The 21,173-nt window shown below is 38.6% G+C and overlaps 1 protein-coding gene across 2 annotated transcripts in view; it reads left to right on the top strand.

Moving 5' to 3' along the window:
• The window catches only part of UBXN2B (UBX domain protein 2B), a 40,228-nt gene that overhangs the window by 5,811 nt on the left and 13,244 nt on the right, over nt 1–21,173 (top strand). For both annotated transcript variants that reach the window (XM_023727781.1, XM_004372577.2), the window contains 5 exons: nt 3,916–4,066; nt 5,762–5,845; nt 6,653–6,762; nt 12,216–12,353; nt 20,464–20,625. In XM_023727781.1, coding sequence (XP_023583549.1) covers nt 3,916–4,066; nt 5,762–5,845; nt 6,653–6,762; nt 12,216–12,353; nt 20,464–20,625 — 645 coding nt within the window. The remainder of the gene's footprint in view (nt 1–3,915; nt 4,067–5,761; nt 5,846–6,652; nt 6,763–12,215; nt 12,354–20,463; nt 20,626–21,173) is intronic.

Raw genomic sequence — 21,173 nt, 5'->3', positions numbered from 1 at the left:
GTGAGTAGTATCTGGGGTCTTAAAAGCCTGTGAGCAGCCATCTAAGATACTCCACTGGTCTCACCCCTTCGGGAGCAAGGGAGAATGAGAACAGGATACAAGGAAAAGATTAGTCCAAAGGACTGATGGACCACAGCTACCAAGGCCTTCACCAGACTGAGTCCAGTACAGCTAGATGGTGCCTGGCTACCACCACTGACCGCTCTGAGCGGGATCACAACAGAGGGTTCTGGACAGAGCTGGAGACGGATGTAGAACAAAATTCTAACATACACAAAAAGACCAGATTTACTGGCCTGACAGAAACTGGGGAAACCCCAAGAATATGGCCCCCAGACACCCTGTTAGCTCAGTGGTGAAGTCACTCCCGAGGTTCGCCGTTCAGTCGGGGATTGGACAGCCTCATAAAACGGGACTAATGAGGCACAGCAGTCCAGGGACAAGGACTAGAAGCAGAAGGGGACAGGAAAATCTGGTGATAGGGAGCCCAAGGTTGAGTAAGGACAGTGTTCACATGTAGTGGGATTCTTAACCATTGTCATAGGGCGATATGTGTACTAACTGTTTAATGAGAAACTATTTTGTTTTGTGAACCTTCATCTAAAGTGAGAATAGCAGCACAACTGGAAGAAAGTAATCAATGTCAATGAATTGTACATGTAGAAATTTTTGAAATGGTGTATCTTTGGCTATGTATATTTTCACCAAAAAACAAGGTCCTCCAAGGTCATGAAGGGAGAGTGCTGACATGTCGTGGGGTTGTTAACCAATGTCATAAAACAATATGTGTACTGACTGTTTAATAAGAAACTATTTGTTCTGTAAACCTTCGCCTAAAGTACAATAAAAAAAAAATTTTTTAGAAAGGTGAAGTACAAAGTGTGACCCAGGAGAAGGGACACTACCTGCAAAAGAACTATTTGACTTCTCTAATATGTACAAATAGAAAGCTGGGGGATATGTGTGGGAATGGCCCTTAAGAGCATGGGGTGATGGTGCAAGGAACATAAAGATGGATCAGTCTTAAGTTTATTGATATGGGCCCACTAAGCACAGGTTCTTTATTCAGTGTTTTAGCTCAAGAGGTTAGGAAAGGATCTAATGGTGTATTTGGTTGGTTCACTTAAGCATGAATTACACAGTGGCCTACACTAAATCAAGTTGAAGTACCAGAACTACCTTGGAATACTGTAGAGGAAGGTATCCAAATGCTTAGAGAAATTGGCATGCTGGAGTGGATTTATCAGTTTAGACCACAGACCCACACATAGAGTGCCCAGAGGACATACCTTTTACCACAATGGTGAGGAACAAATTTGTGGAGGGAGCCCCAGCATCTTTGAAGACTGCTGTGGTAGCTATTTTACATAAGTCAGATTTGACACTGGGAAATGCCCTAACAATTAAGACGCCTAACTCTAATGGGGCTGATTGGACCCTTTGATGGTAGGGGCCAAGTGGCTGCACTCAATCGACAAAGGTGGATGTGGTTACTTTAATGGACAGCAGAGTCCAAGCAGTAATTAGAATAGTCTGACTCATATGGTCTTGTCATTGGCTACTTAGTCATGGTGTCCCTAGGAGAAAAACAGATGGGAAATCTACTAGATATTTACTTGATCTGTAAAAGCGGAGGAATTCTAGGTGAAGTGAATGGCAGTCTAACTGGAATCGCCAGAGCAGAGTCAAGGCCCCTCAGTCAATTTCCAGACTTGAGCCAGTTTACAGACCCACAACCCCTTGAATGGAGTGGAGGCCAGGTCCCCTTGAGGAAGAACCCCACTGCACTGCCAAAAATTTATACTGTTGATCTTTCTCCCATCCTTCCCTAAAGGGATCTATGGCTTTTCAGTGGGGAAAAGGAAATAATCAGGCTTCTGGGGGATTACTAGACATTGACTCTGAACTGACTGTAATTCCAGGAGACCCAAAACGTCACTGTGGCCCACCAGTCAGAGTGGGGGCATGTGGAGGTCAGGTTATTAACGAAGTCTCAGCTCAGATTCATCTCACAGTGGGTTCAGTGGGTCCCCAAGCCCATCCTGTAGTGATTTCCCCAGTTCCAGAATACAGAATTGGAATAGACATACTCAGAAACTGGCAAAACCCCCACATTGGATCCCTGACATGTGGACTAAGGGCTGTTGTGGTAGGAACAGCCAAGTGGAAGCCATTAGAACTGCCCCTGCCTAGGAAAATAGTAAACCAAAAGCAATACCACATTCCTGGAGGAATTGCAGAGTTTACTGCCACCATCAAGGACTTGAAGGATGCAGGGGTGGTGGTTCCCATCACACCCCAATTCAACTCGCCTATTTGGCCTGTGCAAAACAGATGGATCTTGGAGAAAGACAGTGGATTATTGTAAACTTAACCAGGTTGTGACTCCAGTTGCAGCTGCTGTTCCAGATGTAGTTTCACTGCTTGAGCAAATTAATACATCTCCTGGTACCTGACATGAAGCTGTTGATCTGGCCAATGCCTTTTTCTCAATTCTGGCTTCTAAGAAACACCAGAAGCAAGTCCAGCAATACACCTTTACTGTTCTTCTAAAGGGGTATATCAACTCTCCAGCCCAATGTCATAATTTAGTCCAAAGGAACCTTGACCGCCTTTCCCTTCCAAATACGTCGTACTGGTCCATTACATTGATGACATTACTCTGACTGGACCTACTAAGGAAGAAGTGTCAGTGACTCTGGGCTTGTTGGTAAAATATTTGCGTACTAGAGGGTGGAAAATTAATCCCACAAAAATTCAGGCACCTTCCACCTCACTGAAATTTCTAGGAGTCTAGTGGTGTGGGTCATGTTGAGATACTCCTTCTAAAGTGAAAGATAAGTTTTTACATCTGGCCCCTCCTACAACTAAAAACATCTGGTGGGCCTCTGGATTTTGGGGGCAACATATACCTCATTTGGATGTGCTACTCAGCCTGTGTATCAGGTAACTCGAAAAGCTGCTAGTTTTGAGTGGGGCCCTGAGCAAGAGAAGACTCTTGTTCCAAGTAAAATGAAATCCTTGACAACTTCAGTATTTTCTCCGTTTATCATGATGTTGCTGCTTGGTCCAGTTGTGAGGATTTTTGTTTTCTTTATGTTGAGGTTTAATCTATAATGAAGACTGTAGTCGTGGATCTTCCTCAGTAAGTGTTCCAAGTCTTCTTCACTTTCAGCAAGCAATGTTGTGTCATCTGCATGTGGCAGATCATTAATGAGTGTTCTCCAATCATGATGCCAAGTCAGCATACAGATTGAATAAGTATGGTGAAAGAATACAACCCTGACGCACGCCTTTATAGCTATTATCTTCTTCTTGTTAGATGCCATCGAGTCAGTTCCGACTCAGTGACCCTTTGTACAACAGAACAAAACACTGCCCAGTTCTGCACAATCCTCACAGTCATTGCTGTTTGAGCCTGTTGTTGCAGCTACTGTGTCAGTCCATCTCGTTGAGGGTCCTCCTCTTTTTCTTTGACCCTCTACTTTACCAGGCATGATTTCCTTCTTCAGGAAGTGGTCCAAAGTACATGAGATGAAGTGAGTTCCTTAGGGGAAGAAATTAGCTTCTGATTGTTAACAGCCCTTTTCCCTACTACATCAAAAGTGTATAAGTTGTGAAAGAGATGCATTTGATAAGCATTTACAGAGGAGGGAGGGAGGGAAGAAGGTAGCAAGTCAATTTTCATGCTTGACGCTGAACTCACTTACCAGAATCTCTGCAAGCTCAGTATGAGAAAATATGTGAATTAGTTACTATTTATTTTTTTCCTTAATCTCATTTTTAAAATGAAATAGTTCTACAGAAGTTCTAGTAATGTCTTTTTTATATTATAGTTATTTCATAGAAGTAGGTTTTTACTTTAAAGTAATTTGTTTGTTATTCCTAGTTTTTATTCATGAATTATGTTTAAAGGTTCTACTCAAGCGAACATGAATACAGCGGATTACATATTATTCAACCCTCAACTGGGAAAATTGTGAATGAACTTTTCAAAGAGGCAAGGGAACATGGAGCAGTCCCTCTGAATGAAGCCGCAAGAGCATCAGGTGATGACAGATCTAAAGTAAGCACTACATTTTATAACTAAATGTGCTTTTATATCTTTGATTCTTCTATAGATTTTATACTCTTTGTACATATTGTTTTACTAATTATATATTTCTGTTACATATCTGCTTCATTTTTGTATGATAATCTTTCTATATTCTTTCAATTAAGAATGAGGCAGTTTCTTATACTTCCCTACAACTTCTCTGTTTACTTTTTTATTTTCAAATAACTATAGATTCCCAGGAAGTTGCAGAGATAGCACAGAGGTCCCGGGAATCTTTCAACTAGTTTCTCCCGGTGGTTTCATCTTATGTAATTATAGGTCAATATCAAAACGAGGAATGTGACATCAGTTCATGTGTGTGTATAGGTCTTTGTCATTTTATCACGTGTAGATTTGTGTAATCACTGCCTCAGTCAAGAGACTGTTCCATCAGTTTTGACAGACAGCTACTGTTGAGAACACTGTTCTCAGTGAAGTATTGTCTTAGTCATCTAGTGCTGCTGTAACAGTCCAGTAGGCTACAAGTCCAAATTCAGGGCATCAGCTCCAGGAGAAGACTTTCTATCTCTGTCGACTCTGGAGGAAGGGCCTTGTAATGCATCAGTCTTCCCTTGGTCTGGGAGCATCTCAACGCAGGAACCTCAGGTCCAAAGGACACACTCTGCTCCCGGCACTGCTTTCTTGGTGGTATGAGGTCCCCATGTGTCTCTGCTCGCTTCTCTCTTTTACATCTCAAAAGAGATTGGCTTAGGACACCATCTAATCTTGTAGACCTCATCAGTATACCTGCCGTTAATCCATCTTATTACATCGTAGTGATAGAGTTTACAACACATAAGGAAATCACATCAGATTACAAAACGGTAGACAAACATACAATACTGGGAATCATGACCCAGCCAAGTTGACAGATATTTTTGTGGGACACAATCCATGACAAATATCAGTTTTAGTTTTCATTTCATTATTTAGCAACCACTTGAAAGGCCTTTCCAATCAAGTCTAAGGTAATTTCCGTTCTTGCAAGTTCTCCAATTCTGGAAGGACTGTGTGAAATTTATGTAGTTTAGTTTATAGAAAAGAAAAACGCTAATTAAAATCTCATTCATGTATGAATGGTGATTGAAAGGAGTAATATTTTTACCTCATAAGCTACACTATGTGAAAGATAGAATACCTTTTGATTAGTATAGCAAAATAAAAAGTGCAATTGTAGTTTGTTGCGTTTGAATGAAAGCAGCTTATAAAATAACTATAGAGCTTTTTCTTCAGGGTATTTTATACCCATTCATAAAATACTTCCTTTACTCTGTGAAACTCTATTTTGTAAAATATGGTATAAGCATTATAAGTTTTATTGTAACATTTGTCAAAATATTAATTGTGGCCTTCTTTAAGTCTGTTTTATACTTTTAAAAATGTATTTCAATGTATAAATGCATTTTTTAGTTTAAGATTGACCTAAATTATTTCACCTTCTGATTCACTAGTATTTTCATAGGAAGAAACATAATTTGCTTGACTACACTTACTTGTTAAAAAAAAAAAAAAAAGATCTCCATTCTAATACAAAGTTTTTCTAGTAAGTATGAACCAGTTTGGCTAATTATAATTGATCTAGTCTTAAAATATGTATGTCACATTATACTAACATTTTGCTTAATAAGCCTTATGAATTTTTAGCTCATTTACTATGTGTTTCAGTCATTTACAGGTGGAGGATACAGACTGGGTAATTCCTTTTGTAACCGTTCTGAATACATCTGTGGAGAAAATCAGCTGCAAGATGTAGGTAATCAAAATGAAAATTAATCAAAATGAAAAAGGGCAGATACTTGCCTCTACTCACTACTGTTTGTTTCAGAATTAGAAGTTGATAATAAAATCTTTTTGTTATTATTTTTTGAAACACGAATTAAAAGGACCAGTGTGTAGTTTCTTAATCTCAAATTTTGTATTTTGTATGTCAGTAGTGCCTTGCGCTTAGCGGTACATTAACAATTTTTTTTAATGAGTGTATGATTCACCATGTCAAAATGATTTTATAAGTATAATAATTGTTATAAATGGTGTACTGTCATTATGTAGAGTGAGCTGAGCTATAAACATAGAAACACCTAAAATCTTTGTTTCTGCTGCCATTTGAAATTTTGCAGTTCTAATTTCATTTTTAACATTTACACTTTAACCTTGGACAGTCACGGGAAATTATGTCTCGACCCTTGACATGAGTGTGTAAGCTCTATAGCAGAAAAGGTAGAGTACGGGCCCAGAAGAAGGTGGGGGTGGGGCGGAAGCTGTGAATGCTGCCTGCTGGTTGCTTTCATTTTCTCAGGGAACCAGGAATAATTGTACTTAAAGGCCGGGGTCAGGCCGCGTGACCTTTGGTTTTTTGAACCATCGTCAGTCTGTTGAGCCAAACACAAATCTGCTAAGCAATCCCACGTGGCTTCATGTATATCTTTAACTGTGAATGATTAATAACTCCATATTTTAAATAAGTGGTTTAATTTGTTGTGAAATTTCACATTTGAAACTTAAAATTGTTTGGTGAAAGAGTCTTATATTTCTTTCCTTTTTTTTAATGCCCAAAAGGTTCAGATTTTGCTTAAACTGTGGAGGAATGGTTTCAGTTTAGATGATGGAGAATTGAGACCTTACAATGACCCAACAAATGCTCAGTTTCTGGAGTCTGTTAAGAGAGGGTAAGATGTGTTACTTGTATGCTGTTTGTTACTCAGAGTGGGACTATTGTTTAATAGACTGCTGTTTAGTAGTGCACCTGGTGTTTTAAGAGTTGGGTGCTGGAATACATTATGTAAGTGGTTGCTGGGGGGAAAGGGTATTCTTAAGTATAAACGCTATATTGCTATCTGTCCGTCACTGGCTCTTAACTTTGGGGGTGGGCCCTGGTCCCTGGCCCTTTTAAAATCAGATCAAGCTGGGGACCCATTTCAAGAAGAAACAGTGTAATTAATCAGTGAATGGAGTAGCCTGGAGCTGCCCATCCACTGAGCCACTATCCTGCTTACTGTTGACAGGGTGACTCATTGCATGTATGCCTGAAATTCAGCAACTTGCGTTAGAAATCTTTTAAAGTGGCATTACTGCTGGCAGAAGATGTCAAAAGGTTAGTTGGAAGTTATAATTTGTGAAAGTAAGCCAGATGTTTGACTCATTCTAAGGACATCGTAACTCACCAGCCCTTGCCTCTTAGATTCAGTCACATCATTTTTATGAATTTATGATAACCTAGATTTTTATTAAGCTAAAACAAATAAAATAAGTATCATGGTAAAAGGGAAAGAAATTCCGTTCATATTCAGTAATGGAATAAAAAATTGAGTTAGACTGGCATTTTATATGGTATTTTCATCTAGATGAGAGTGTAGCCATACTTCCACTAGGATTTTTCAGTAGCCACACGTGACTAAATGAAGCAGAAAGGCTGTCTTTTTTATTTTTTCTGTGCCTTTGAAGAAGGTCGGTTGCTTGATTTGACTTCCCCATGCCCTTTCAATACTTGGCTTGTTTCTTGCACCTGAACTGGTCTTCCGTCTCTTCCCAGACTGTGTTGTGTTAAAGAGCACAGACATGGGAGCCAGGCTGCCTGGTTTTGAATCCCAACTCTGTCATTTACTGCCTGTGGCCTTGGACGGGTTAACCTCTCTGTTACATCAGTGTCTTCATCTGTATTACACCTGCCTTACAGGGCTGTTGGGGCAGTAAATAAGTTAATAATACGTGTAAAGTTGTTAGAACAGCGCCTGGTACGTAGTTTTTGTTTTTTTCCAGTTGCTGTTGAGTCAGCTCCAACTCATGGTGACCCCATGTACGTCAAAGTAGAAATGGGCTTCATAGGATTTTCAATGGCAGATTTTTCAGTAGATTGCTAGGCCTTTTTCTCCAGGTCACCTCTAGGTGGCCTTGAACCTCCAGCCTCTCGGTTAGCAGCCTGTCGTGCTAACCGTTTGCACTCCCGGAGACTCTGGTGCATAGTTAGCGCCTAATATTATTTTTGTTCCATCCTATTATTCAGTCATTTGTGTACTGTTTTATTTCTTATTCTTTTTTTCTTTTTAACTTTTTAGATTCTTTCTTAGTATCTTAAATACTTTTATTTCATTGATCTGCTTATTTAGTATATTTATATAAAATATAATAATAATAGTACCATCTTCTGTAAAATCCTTTTAGTGCATAAGACAGTTCGTATCCATCATGTTATTAGGACCTCATTGTTATTAGGACCTTCCTTGTAAAGGAAGTAGTAGGATCTCCCCCTTACATTTGAGAAATCTGAGGCCGAGGGCATGAGTGGCTTGCCTAGCTAATAAAGGTATAAACGGCTGTAGAACCCAGGTCTCTTGAATCTGGTCCTGGTTGTTTTTGCTGTACTACACTATGTTCGAACCTGCATAAGTTGAACTTGCACCTGTTCTAGTCAGTTTTAATGTTAAAATTTCAGGAACTATTCTAGAAAGTGTGTTTTCTTCTTCTCCCGCCATTCTTATCTAGGGGAAAGGATCTAGTGGCCAAAGCCCTTTCTCATGCCAGTGCATTTAAAGATTTCTGTTTGACAAGCTTGGCGCGTGCTACTGAAGTCATTTTCTGTACCCACACTTAGAACACCTCTTGCTTTTTACTGTAATCCAGTGGTTCCCCTGACCCTCTACACCAAATACCTCAAAATATAGTATTTTCTCCTTTCTCTTTTGTCCAAGCTGTATGTGGAACCGGTTTTAAATAATGATCAAAATAAAAGCTAATATATGGTGAACATCTGTGTGTATCAGACTCTTCTCCAAGTGCTTCATTTAATATTTAGTCTCATTTAATTTTCACAATAACACTGTGAAGTAGCTACTATTATTATGTCCACAGTACAGATGAAGAAACTGAGGCACAGAGCTTTTTATAACTTTCATTGGCCATATAGCTAGTAATTGGCAGAGTTGGAAGTAGAGCCCAGCAGAATGGCTGCAGAGCCTGTGCTTTTAGCCATTGCTCGTGCCAGCTGCTCTGCACACAATACTCGCTCTTTCCCCCAGACCTCTTACAAGAGATGCAACTTTTCCTTCTTTCATGTTGTCTATCAAAAGAACCTTTCTTTTTGCAAGCTCTGAGCTACTGTTTCCACTATTCCTGCTTTTGTCCTCCTGTCTTACTTACATGGCAAATACTGAGATGATCAAATATGGTTTCCACGCTCAGCAACTTCACTGTTTTTTGGAGCAAAGTGAAGACATCCCTAATCAACATCTAAAAGGAACTTCACATTAAGTGAAGTAATTGTTACTTAATAATAGGATTTGCTGTAGGTATTCTTACATGAGATATTAATAGCTGCTCAGTGTATTATGTGAATGTTTTCTGTTCTGTATACTTACTTGCAGTGATGAGAATGCTCTGCAGATCCCACATGGGCTCTCTGATGCCTAGAAAGAGAAGTGTTAATAATAACTTTTATAGATTTAATTAATTGAAATTAACAAAGCATAGATAATGTCCTTTGCAATATGATTAAGTTTATATCCTCCCCCCATCACCTGTGTCAATCTTTTTCCTAAAAAGTTTTTGTTTTTTAAAAACTCCTTCGTAAGAGGGGGAAAAAATGCTATTTGAAGACTAACATAGTTGAGTGAAACTTGTAGCTGTTATTCTTTTTTAAAGAGTAAGGTGTTCGGTAGTTAACTCACATGTTTGCCCCTTTCTCCTCATTACTTGATTAAAATAACTGCAGCCTCAGTTTCACTCTGCAAACAGAAGATGAGAGGAGAAAAAACAAAAGGGACCAGAAGTGGGATATATCAAAGTTATTTTGAAGGTTCTCTTCTTTTCTTTTTTTTTTAATTGTGAGCTTTTAAGCACGTGTTTTAGGATTTAATCCACTCATTCTGATTTTAGATGGCATTAATTATATTTATACTCCTGTGCATTAATTGCTAGCAGCCTAAAAGAATTAATTATGTAAGTATGGTTGGAAAATTTGTTCATAGGTGAATGGTAACATTTGAAGAACAGTGGTTTAGCGAAAAAGTAGAGGCTTCACAGTTGTTACACCATGTCTGAAACATCCTTCTAGTCTAAAATCATAGTAGAGAATTTAAGGGAGCTACATGTTTTGTTTTGTAATGTTCAAAAGTCAGTAATTATGCTTGCTCTAAGCAATAGTAAAATGTTTCTAAAGTGGTTATTTCTCTCTAGAAATTGTTTTATGTGACCTTCACACACTTGACAAATGATAGGTCCTTCCCTGCCTTTGAAAGTTTGCTTTCTTAGATATGTGTTAGGAACAGGATTGTACTGTATAGACATGGCATTTGTCAGGGTAGATATAAAGGATGAGGAATCTAGTGATTTTGCAGTTATAAGAAATGCATTTCTGTGTTATACTTTCATTAGCTGACAGTGGGATCTATCCTAAGTAAAAATACACCTGAAGAGATAGGTCAGTGATGAGCTGGGAGATTAAGCAGCAGTTAAGGGACCAGAGTAGGGGGTTGTGCTCCACAGAGGAATTGAAGCGGAGCTCTTCCAAGTGATGAAATACGTCCAGGGAGAGTAGTGGAAGTAGAGTGTAGATGAAGCTTATTGGAGTGAGGTAGTCAAGGAACTCTGAAGCAAAGGTATTGTAGAAGACTAATTAATTAGCATAAGTTTCAAATTGGAATTCTACAAGGCTAATGTCAGGATACCAAAAAAAACAAAAAAAAGGCAAGAAATGCCATAAGCAGTATGCTGAAATCATTGAGAAGCTCTCCTAGGAGGCAGTATGTGGTGGTGGTAAATACAAGGATGTAATAGTTTATGTCAGTGCTATGAACTTGCAGAATCACTGTTCATCTGCTAAGTGAAGATCAGCATTACTATTGTAATTGATGGTAGCTTCAAGATGGTGGAAGAAGAAACATACTGGTGATGAATGTACTATGATAGATATTAAAACTATTATCAAATGAAAACAATCTGTAGACTTTGTAAGCTAATATTCAAGCAGTCGTAGTATACTAAAACAGAATTTTTTTTTATTTCAGCCCCACCATATCCTCAAGTACAAATTATGATCAAGAAGTGTTTTACAGAAGAGTCCTTGAAAATAATGAATGATGTCAGATAGTAGTTCTCAACTGTATAAGACTCATTGTCCCCTTTTTATAACAAATATTTTATAACACCATCTTCACTATCCTCAAAAAGGAACTCATAGATAATGTTATCTACCTATGCATACTATTTCCAAAAAATAGATACAATATTCAACATTAAATACGTTTGAGAAATAAAAGGGGAGTAATTTGTCATGAGTTACACATAAATGCTCGGTCAGATGTGACCACACCAGAAGACATAATGAAGTAATCAGATGGTTTGCGCCTTTCTGCAGTCTAGCACTTCTCATATAAACGTGACAGATACAAAAACAGAATGATAAGGTATGTTAAGATGGCATCTTAATGACTGCAAGTGGCATTGAAGTCAGAGACTTAGTACAAGTGCCAAACAAAGCAAAGTGTGCTCTTCCCTTCAGTTTATATGGTAATGCATTCTTGTAAAATTCAAAGTATGTTAACATAGTACAAAAAAGAATGTTTTTGTTTATATGTAAAACAGTTAGGTTTTCAGCTTAGACAGTTTTAAGAAGTGTGTTTGTCCCCCTGACTCTCTGGCAGGGCCCTCCGTGACTCCTGAGCCCAAGACAAGAATCCATTGTGCTTAACGAGTCCCAGCATTGTAGGCATCTCACATCTTAGGCCATGACACTTAGACAGCAGCACTCACGAATCACACGCTAGTCAGAACTCCCCCTGTGCATTTCCCATATGTTTTTCAGGGACTTCAGAAATAAATACCTGCATTAACTATTATATCCTCATCAGAATTTTCCAATGCTAAGTTAGGTATAAATTGCTATCTTCATTTAGCTTTCAAAATCACTAAGATAACCAAAAACATCCCTATTTGAGAACTACTGAGGAGTAATGTGATGTGACTCAAAGAGATCTATGCAGACTAATCAATGGTTGTGGAAATTTTTATATGCTAATTTAAGCATAAATTTCCATATTTCAGTGTAGCTAATGATTAAAATAATCTCGACAATGTAGTTTATTTTAAAATTTTTTTTAATTAATACCTTTTTGCTCTCCTTTTTAAGAGAAATTCCCCTGGAGCTTCAGCGTTTGGTTCGTGGCAGCCAAGTGAGTTTGGATATGGAGGATCATCAGGATCAAGAATACATAAAACCTAGATTGAGGTTCAAGGCTTTTAGTGGAGAAGGGCAGAAACTTGGAAGGTAAAACGTTAAAATTAGAAAAATACTAGCCTTTATTCAAAATGAATTTTCTTTGGGGTTGAAAAACTACAGAGTAAACTATGAAGTAAAACTGAAATACCATGAACTATGAAGACTTGTTGATGGAATTAGATATGCAAATCTAGTAATAATATTAGTAAGTAGCAAACACTTGCGTAGTGATTACCACATGCCTAGCACTTCTGAGCATTTTACACGTGTAAATACTGTTTGATGTAGATGTGGCATAAACCCATTGCCAAACCCATTGCCGTCAAATCAATTCCAACCCATAGCAACTGTAGGACAGAGTAGAACTGCCGCATAGGGTTTCCATGGAGCGGCTAGTGGATTCAGACTGCCAACATTTTGGTTAGCAGCCAGGCTCTTAACCACTGCACCACCAGGGCTCCAGAGATGTGATATAGATACTGTTATTACTCCATTTTGCAAATGCAGTAATTTGCCCAAGATCATTGAGCTGGTAAATGGCTAGTATACAGAAGTCAAATGCAAGCACTGGCTCCAGAGTTCATGCTCTTAACCTATACCATATTGCCTTTTTCTCATTATGTGGTTTTAAAATGGAAAATTGTAGAAGGTTATTTAGCCAAATTACAACTCTCAGAGTGCATGTCTGTCATAAGTAGTTACAGCACTGTTGCAGCAAGGAGCAGTCAGTGTGCTTAGGCTGGTTTTCAGGGTTTTTTTTCATCAAGTTATATATGTAAAGCACATAAAGTCTGAGCTCCTTTGATTGTAGTTAAAGGAGAGAATTGTCTGTGAGATACTTCCAAAGAACCCCTAGGACTTTGCAGAGCACAGTTTAAAAATCAGTGTGTTTGGTGTAATGTGTGGGTGGACTGTTATGATGACCATGGTTTTAAAAAAAAACTTCATAAATCTTATAAAATAGGTTGGTGAAAATTACCTTTTGTTTGCCCACATGTTATTGTAGAAGACCCTGTGGAAATGTGCCATTGGTGATGTTCCCCGTGTACGCTTTTGTGAATCCCTTGTTCCTTTTGGTGTTATTCCTTCCCTTCTGAGTTCTTTTCAATTACTGGTGCACACTGATCCTCTACCCACCCCCACCCCCCCACTTAAGTACATAAAAATCAACATAAGACCAGTTCTATAAATGAGATGATTACTCATCTTCCTGCTGTCCCACTTCTCCATTAACTCTGACACCAGCCACCCACGTGGTACTTTCTCTCTGATTCTGGTCATTCAGAGTTAGGTCAGACCTTACAAGTTAGAAGGACTCTGTCCTTCGGATTGACTGCCTGAGCCCCAGCTACCCAGAGCTGGGCCACGTAAGTTAGAAGGACTATGTCCTTCCAACTGCCAAATAGGCACGCACCAGCCTCTTCTGGCTCTAATTGCGCCTGTGGGTTCAATACTTCAGTACCCACGGAAGGGGCTATACACACTATAACAACTTTAATGTAACCACAAAAGGATATGAACAAAGATGAGGTCTGGGAGAGTTCCTGCACCAGGCTGCCATGTCCTAATGGATGTGCTACTCTCCCACGTCCGTTGAGGTCTTTCAGCAGCCAGAAAGCCTCTGAACTTCCATGTTTGAAGCCTTTTATTGGCTTCATTGCATAGTCATGATTGGAATCTCATTGCATAGTCATGATCAGTTGAATCATTAAATATTCATGATTGAATTATGCCCCCTTCCCTTCCTGAGTTTAGTTGGCAGGTGTGGTCTTTGTGACCTGCACTCATTTGCACACATTTGAGTGTTGCCTGGAGTTTTAGACTGGTGCCCTGGTGGCACAGTGCTTAAGAGCTCAGCTGCTAACCAAAAGGTTGGCAGTTTGAATCCACCAGTCGCTCTTTGGAAACCCTATGGGGCAGTTCTACTCAGTCCTGTTGGGTCACTGTGAGTCGGAATCCACTCAACGGCAACAGGTTTGATGTTTTTTTTGGTCTAGCGTTTTAGAAGACAGACACCTGATTGTTGGGGAATTCCAAGGGCTGTCCTTTAGGAACCAAAGACAAAGGCAAATCGAGTTCTCTGTATCACACCTCTCATTCCTCAAAATAAGAAATAATTCAATATTGGTTCTTTTCACTTGTCTTTTATGTCTAGTCTCCTTTTCTCATCCTTTCCTTCTGATAGAGGTCGATTCCTGGGCGTGTAGGGAATACAGGAATCTTTCTTAACCCTGGCACTTTCTTTAGGACCTAAACTCTATTGCCAAATGACAGATCTGCTTGGAATTTTCTCCCTCATCTCTTTGCTGCCAACTCAGGTCAGGCTTCTTCTGAATTGTACCATTTCTTCCCTCCTGTTTCTATAGCCATGAACCCCCAGAAAAAAAAAAAAATTTTTTTCTAGCACTCCTTGTTTTTTCCTTAATATTTATTGATGCTATGATTTTTAATTAAAACACAGGTAAAATGTCCAGTCATGTTTTTGCTTCCTACATATAGCCTTTTCTATTATTTAAACTTATGACCAAGAAGTTTAATGTTAGGCTGCACATCTGGTTAGTAGAAGCACACAGTAAATCCAGAATTGGAATTGAAGGCGGCACCCCTGAACATCAGCATTGCTGAGCCTCTCCATCAGCAAACCACCGAAAGGAGTACATTCAAGAAGCGCCGATGGTTATGACCTACAAAATCAACCCACAAAAGTAAGATTGTTATCTGGTGATGGTACCACACAAAGGCCAGCCTGTTTCCTTATAAGGCAAATAGCTAAAAGAAATGACAAAGAAGAAAGAAAGTGAGGGAAGACAGTGACAAAGATTGGTGGTGGTAATACTATGATAATCATTGGCCATATTGGTCAGGGTTTTTAATTGTAGAAAACAACCCACTTACTAGTTTAAGTAGCAAGAGACTTCTTATAGAGTCTTGGGTAATTTATAGACTTTCTGGAGAGATAGGAAACCAAGCTTTCCTCGGTCAAGAGAAAATCAAAACAACAGAGGCCTGTTCTAGAGGAAAGACCCCCATCAGCTGCTCAGTGCCCAGGAAGCTAAGGAGCAGACCGTAGAACGTTCCGTCATGACTGCTTTAGAAAAACCAGCTGCTTCCTGCCTTGGAGGAGGGCTGCAGAGCTCTACTTCACAGGGCTTGCTTTCACCATACACACTGGTATTTATTTGCTTGGTAGAAGGGTGAAATCATAAAATCCTAGCTGTAAGAGTGAGAATGTAGTTTTTAGATTTTCAGCTTCTGGTGTATAAGAGGGGTCCTGGTGGTGTAGTGGTTAAGAGCTCAGCTGCTATCCAGAAGGTCAGCAGTTCAGATCTACCAGTTGCTCCTTGGAAAACGTATGGGGCAGTTCTACTCTGTCCTTTAGGGTTACTGTGAGTTGGAATCGACTTGATGGCAGCGGGTTTGGTTGTTTGGTTGGTGGTGGTGCAGTGGTTAAGAGCTCAGGCTGCTAACCAAAAGGTAGGCAGTTCCAATCCACCAGCTGCTCCTTGGAAACCCTATGGAGCAGTTTTACTCTGTAGGGTTGCTATGAGTCAGAATTGACTGGACAGCAGTGGGTTGGTTGGTTGGTTATAGAAGTTTATACTAAAAGGAGATTAACATGGTAATATGAGGCTGTGTGCACATTAACCCAAATGTTGAATGACCGAATATTGTACATATATTTTAAGAAAGGAAAAGAATTGCATAGAACATTTTAAAAGACTTTATATTAAAGAAATATGTTAAAATGCCAAAGTTCTAACAACTAACCTTTATCTATTTAGAAAGAGCTTTCTAAAGTGACTTATTTCCCAAGGGTTCTAGACAGCTATTTACTGAACAGAGAAATAATTTTTTTTAAAAAAAGAAAACAATTTCACTGTCCTCCATAGATGGCAGTCTAATTGCAAGCAGAATATCACGTAAATGATAACTATCTTAATTCTTTATTGTAATATACAAATAATTTTAGAGGAAACCTAATTGCAGTAAAAACATACCCAGTATACTCACATAACATAATAGGACCAAGCAAATCTTACGTGTAAGACTGCAAATTTACAATGGTGGAACAAACTATTACTGAATAAAAATTAACCTAATCAGCTAGAGTAGAGCCCAACAAGTAAAAGAGCTAGAAAATCAAAGAATCATCTTTGGTAGGGACGATTAGCAAATAGGCATTTGCCGTAGACCTTTGAGCTGGTATATATGATGGTAACAATCAGAATTTGAAGTGGATTTCTCTTTCTGCTCAGGAATAGTCACTGCCTGTTTATCATATTGTCAAATACAAGTGGTTCTGTTTGGCGGTGTAACTCCTGCGGCTACACCTGAGGTTTACCTTGTCGTGGTCCCTGGACCCTTGATAGCTCTCTTCTAAAGTCAAGCAGCTCCTTCTTTCCCATGTTTCCTTTATTTTTCTTCCCAGCTCTTCTACCATCCCCTCACCTCACCATATACGTTGGATTGGTCCACACCTGTGCTGCTCAGTGCTGCTAGAGACAGTTGTATACCTGTGTGGCGGACAACACTGCCTCCCCACTCCTTATCACTGGGCTCATTTCAAACCTTCCCTGTTCTCCTTCAGCCTGCTCTGCTCCCTCTGCCCCATGACTCTCAGGAGATTGCTTTGCTTCCAACTTCACTGAGAAAACGGAGCCTTCCCCTTAGCCTCCAAATTTATTAATGTCTTTGGTTTATCCAGCTGTATCTCACTCTTCGAGTTGGAAGAAGGTACTTCTCCCACCTAATAACCTTTCTTCCAGTTTTGCTAGAAACTTTATTTTATCAATTAACTTCCCTCTCTTTTCCTTTCTTTAAAGTGTTTTTTTTAATGTAATACTGTACTTGAAACATACAAACAATATATGAAAAATGTCACTTTGGTTTGATCAACTGAATGATAAGGAGAATTTTAGTATTGAACAAGTCTGACTTTGAAAACTAAGTATTAAAGTTACTATAACTGAAAAATTGATTTACTTGTACCACACTCCACCAGCTCACCCACTGCCTATCTCTGTGACTCTGGGCATGTCTTTTAATCTCTGAGTCAGTCTCCTTTTTTTATAAAGTGATGTGGTTGGCCTAAGTTATCTCAAAAGTCCTCAAATGTTATTATTCTATATAATTTCATTTTTACCTATACACATTTTATAAGGAAAAGTATAACAGATCTCTCCTTAACCTAGTTTCCCCTCTCCATACTTCGTTTTTGTGTTTGGAAAAGAACCTGGACAGAATAGATCTTAAGCAGAAACCATCAAGTTATAGAAATAGCACTAGAGTCAGCTTTAGGATGTAGAAGGAGCCCAAGATAAACCTCAGCTTTCTCATCTGTCACTAGGGACATTAATACCTTACTTGCAGACTTTTTGTTACAGTAGTAATAAGTAAATGCTCACAGCCAACTTTTAGTTAAAAAAAAAAAAAAAGTTGAGTTGATTCTGACTCATGGTGACTGACCCCATGCGTGTCAGAGTACTCCACAAGGTTTTCAGTGGCTAATTTTTTTTTCCCTCCATTTTGTGTTTATTATAGCATGCTTGCTTAATTTACAGCAAGCAAAAAATAAGCTGGGTCTTGTTTTGATCCAAACATTGAAGCTCTAAAGGTTGTATACAATATTTGTTAAAAAGAACATATAAAAATACCTTTTTAGAAGCTTCTATAAGAAAGAAAATACAAAGTTTAACCCCACAACTTTCCTCTTAACTAGAACTGCAAACTACTGCTACAGTTTTAAATAGACTTTTTGTTGTTTAAACTATACATCCAGGACAGTGGCTGATTTTTTTGGAAATAGATAACCAGACCGTTCTTCCAGGGTGCCTCTGGGTGGCCTTGAACTTCTAAACTTGTGGTTAGCAGCCGAGCACATTAACCGTTTGTACCACCCAGGTACAACAACTCAGGCACAAAGAATTTAAGTGACTTCCTAGGGTCACACGTCTGATAAGTGGCAGCATCAGGATAGAAACCAGATAATCTAGCTCCTGGATCCATGATGTTAAATTAACCATTACACAGTAGAGCCTCACACGATGATTTAAATGAAATAATGAATGTAGAGGAGGCAGTGGTGGTGTTAGTGATGATGATGATAATGTGTATATGTGTATACCTTGTTACCAGTGAGGAGACGAGAGGAGAAGTACTTTGCATTCAGTTTCTCATATCCATTCTCTTTGGTCCTGCCCCCTGCCCCCCTCGCTGTCTTGTGTCAGGGTCACTGGGCTGTGGCACAGTAAAGTCTCTTGGCAGTGTTACTACTTAGGCCCTCAAGTGTAGACTTGAAAGAAAATTCCTAAAGTAAATTATGTCTTAGGCTGGGTTCTCTAGAGAAGCAAAACCAGTTAAGTGTATAAATATATATAGGGAGAGAGATTATATCAAGGAAACAACACATGCAGTTGTAGAGGCTAGAACGTCCCAAGTCCGTGGATCAGGGTAGAGGCCTCTCCCAAGTCACACAGCCTCAGAAGCTGGCAAGCCCAAGATCGGCAGGCCAGAGAGCAGGGCTCCCACTCACAGGCTGTGCAGATCGACAAATCGCCGGTTCGGCAGATAAGCTGACAGCTCAAGTCCCAGGAACAGGAGATGAGACGACAGGAAGCAGCCACAGGATCCACAGAGAGCAAAAAGCCAGAATGTCTGCTTGTATTCAGATGCAGGCCACACCCGCAAGGAGACTCCCTTTCATCTGATTGGCTACTCACAGTATATTAAGTCATGGGAGTGATTACATTAAAAAAATGAGAATCATGGCCCAGCCAAGTTGGCACACAATCTTAACCATCACATAAATTATATCTGGTAAGTTGTTGTAAATCGTCATGTTCTCCTTCCATTTTCATATAAATTCTTAAATAAGCTCTACAAAATGCGTCAGGAAATAGCTAAAGAAAGAGTGAACGTGTTAGCAGTGAATTCTAGTTAATTTTGCCACTTTACCAGATATTCTGAGAGAGAAACTTTTTGGATGGGAGAAAGCTTAAGTGTTCATACAACTTTTATATTAGTAAATATAATACATTTATTTCTTTTCAAAAGAAAATAATTTATAGGAAGCCATCTAAGTATTTGAGAGAGTAAACATTTTAAGACTATCAGAGAATCCCTTAAAATGACTGAGCAAAGATTTAAGATTTTATGTCTACAAAGAACTTGGCTAAATTTGTTTTAATCTCTTAACCTAACCAAAAGAGTACTCTTTTGTTTTTGGACATTCCCGTTTGGCTTATAATGACTGACCGCCCTGCCAGTGTTAGAAGGTACTAAGAAAGCAATGCAAAGGTCGCTTGTCACCAATATCAAATGGTAATGTATCTATCAAATTAAGCTTCATTATGAATTCCTCACCATGTGTAAAATTTTATTTCTCATACTATTCAGGAGTCATTTCTTCTTCGCAAAGGAGAAACTACTTAAATCAGATGTTCTTAAATAATCTTAACTAAGTTCAAATTAATTTACTAGTTTGGTGCTGATAATATTGCAAAAATAGCTACTAAGTGTTGAAACCCTGTGTGCTAACCACTATATTAAGGAGTTTGAAGGGCTATAGCATACCTTCATGAGATAGTAATTTTTCCCCCCATTTTATAAATGATAACCTATAACCTATTGCCATCGAGTCGATTCCTACTCATAGCAACCCTGTAGGACAGAGTAGAAGTGCCCCATAGGGTTTCTAAGGAGTGACTGGTGGGTAGGACTAGGATTCAAAGAGGTAACTTACTTGCTATGTTTACACAATTGACAGCTGAAATTGGAAACCAAGTCTTTCTGTGCTGTTGTCATTCTTTGACTTTAACTCAAAGTTACTCAGATTTCTGGCTAAAGGAGCTGTTGTGCTAAACATTCTCAAGAAAGTTCAGGGGAATAAAGGAGGAAAGAATACAGAGTTAGGCTTTTGAGAAAGTTTGGATACATAAACTAAACCAGAATCTTAGTATCCAAGATAATTTTAATATAATTAAATAAGTTGGAAGACGTATAGGAGACCCAAAGGAAGCCATATTCTTGCTAGTCCAGAAATACTAGGGACCAACTGAGAATTGACTGTAGATCCAATTGTTTATTCTGCTGTCTTCAGTTTGTCATGTGTCTTATATATTTGGATTTGTGTTCTGATTCTTTAATTCTTCTTTCTTAGCCTTACACCTGAAATAATCAGTACACCTTCCTCCCCAGAAGAGGAGGATAAGTCAATACTTAATGCGGTTGTTCTTATTGATGATTCAGTGCCAACAACAAAAATTCAAATCAGATTAGCAGATGGAAGTCGTTTGATACAAAGATTCAATAATACCCACAGGTAAGCTACTTTTATCGGCCGAGTACCTAGTTTGCTGTTATATACCTGGTTACTTACCTAAATTGAAACTGTATGTGACTTGAGTAATGAACAATATGAAATTCTTTTTTTGAAGTTAGGTTTTTAACAGAAGAAAAAACTTGAAAAAGATAAAGCTGTGTGTATGAACTAGAATATTTGGTATTTAAGCAACTCCTATAAACCATCCAAATACTAATGCAAATTCAGATATCATGCAGAAATAAAGCAAATCTGTAAGAGCTGCAGTTTTGCACTGTTGCTAAAACCCTATGCATCTTTGCATACGTTTAGTATTTATTAAGGAAGAATTAAAAATGCCATGGATGTTTTTTAGTTCATGATTTAATTTAATGTAGTAAAACTTGATTTACACTTTTTGCATTTAAAAATTATAATTCTGATTGGAAATAATTTCTCGCTTTACCAAATTCTTCATAATATAAATGGGTATAAATAAATTTAATTGTGCTGTTGGCAGGTATTTTAAATAAATGGTTTTAAATGTACTGTTAACATCTATTAATACA

Source organism: Trichechus manatus, unplaced genomic scaffold (genome assembly GCF_000243295.1).
Source record: "Trichechus manatus latirostris isolate Lorelei unplaced genomic scaffold, TriManLat1.0 scaffold00018, whole genome shotgun sequence".
In the NCBI taxonomy this organism is placed as follows: domain Eukaryota; kingdom Metazoa; phylum Chordata; class Mammalia; order Sirenia; family Trichechidae; genus Trichechus; species Trichechus manatus.
This window is presented reverse-complemented; position numbering and strand designations above follow the sequence as displayed.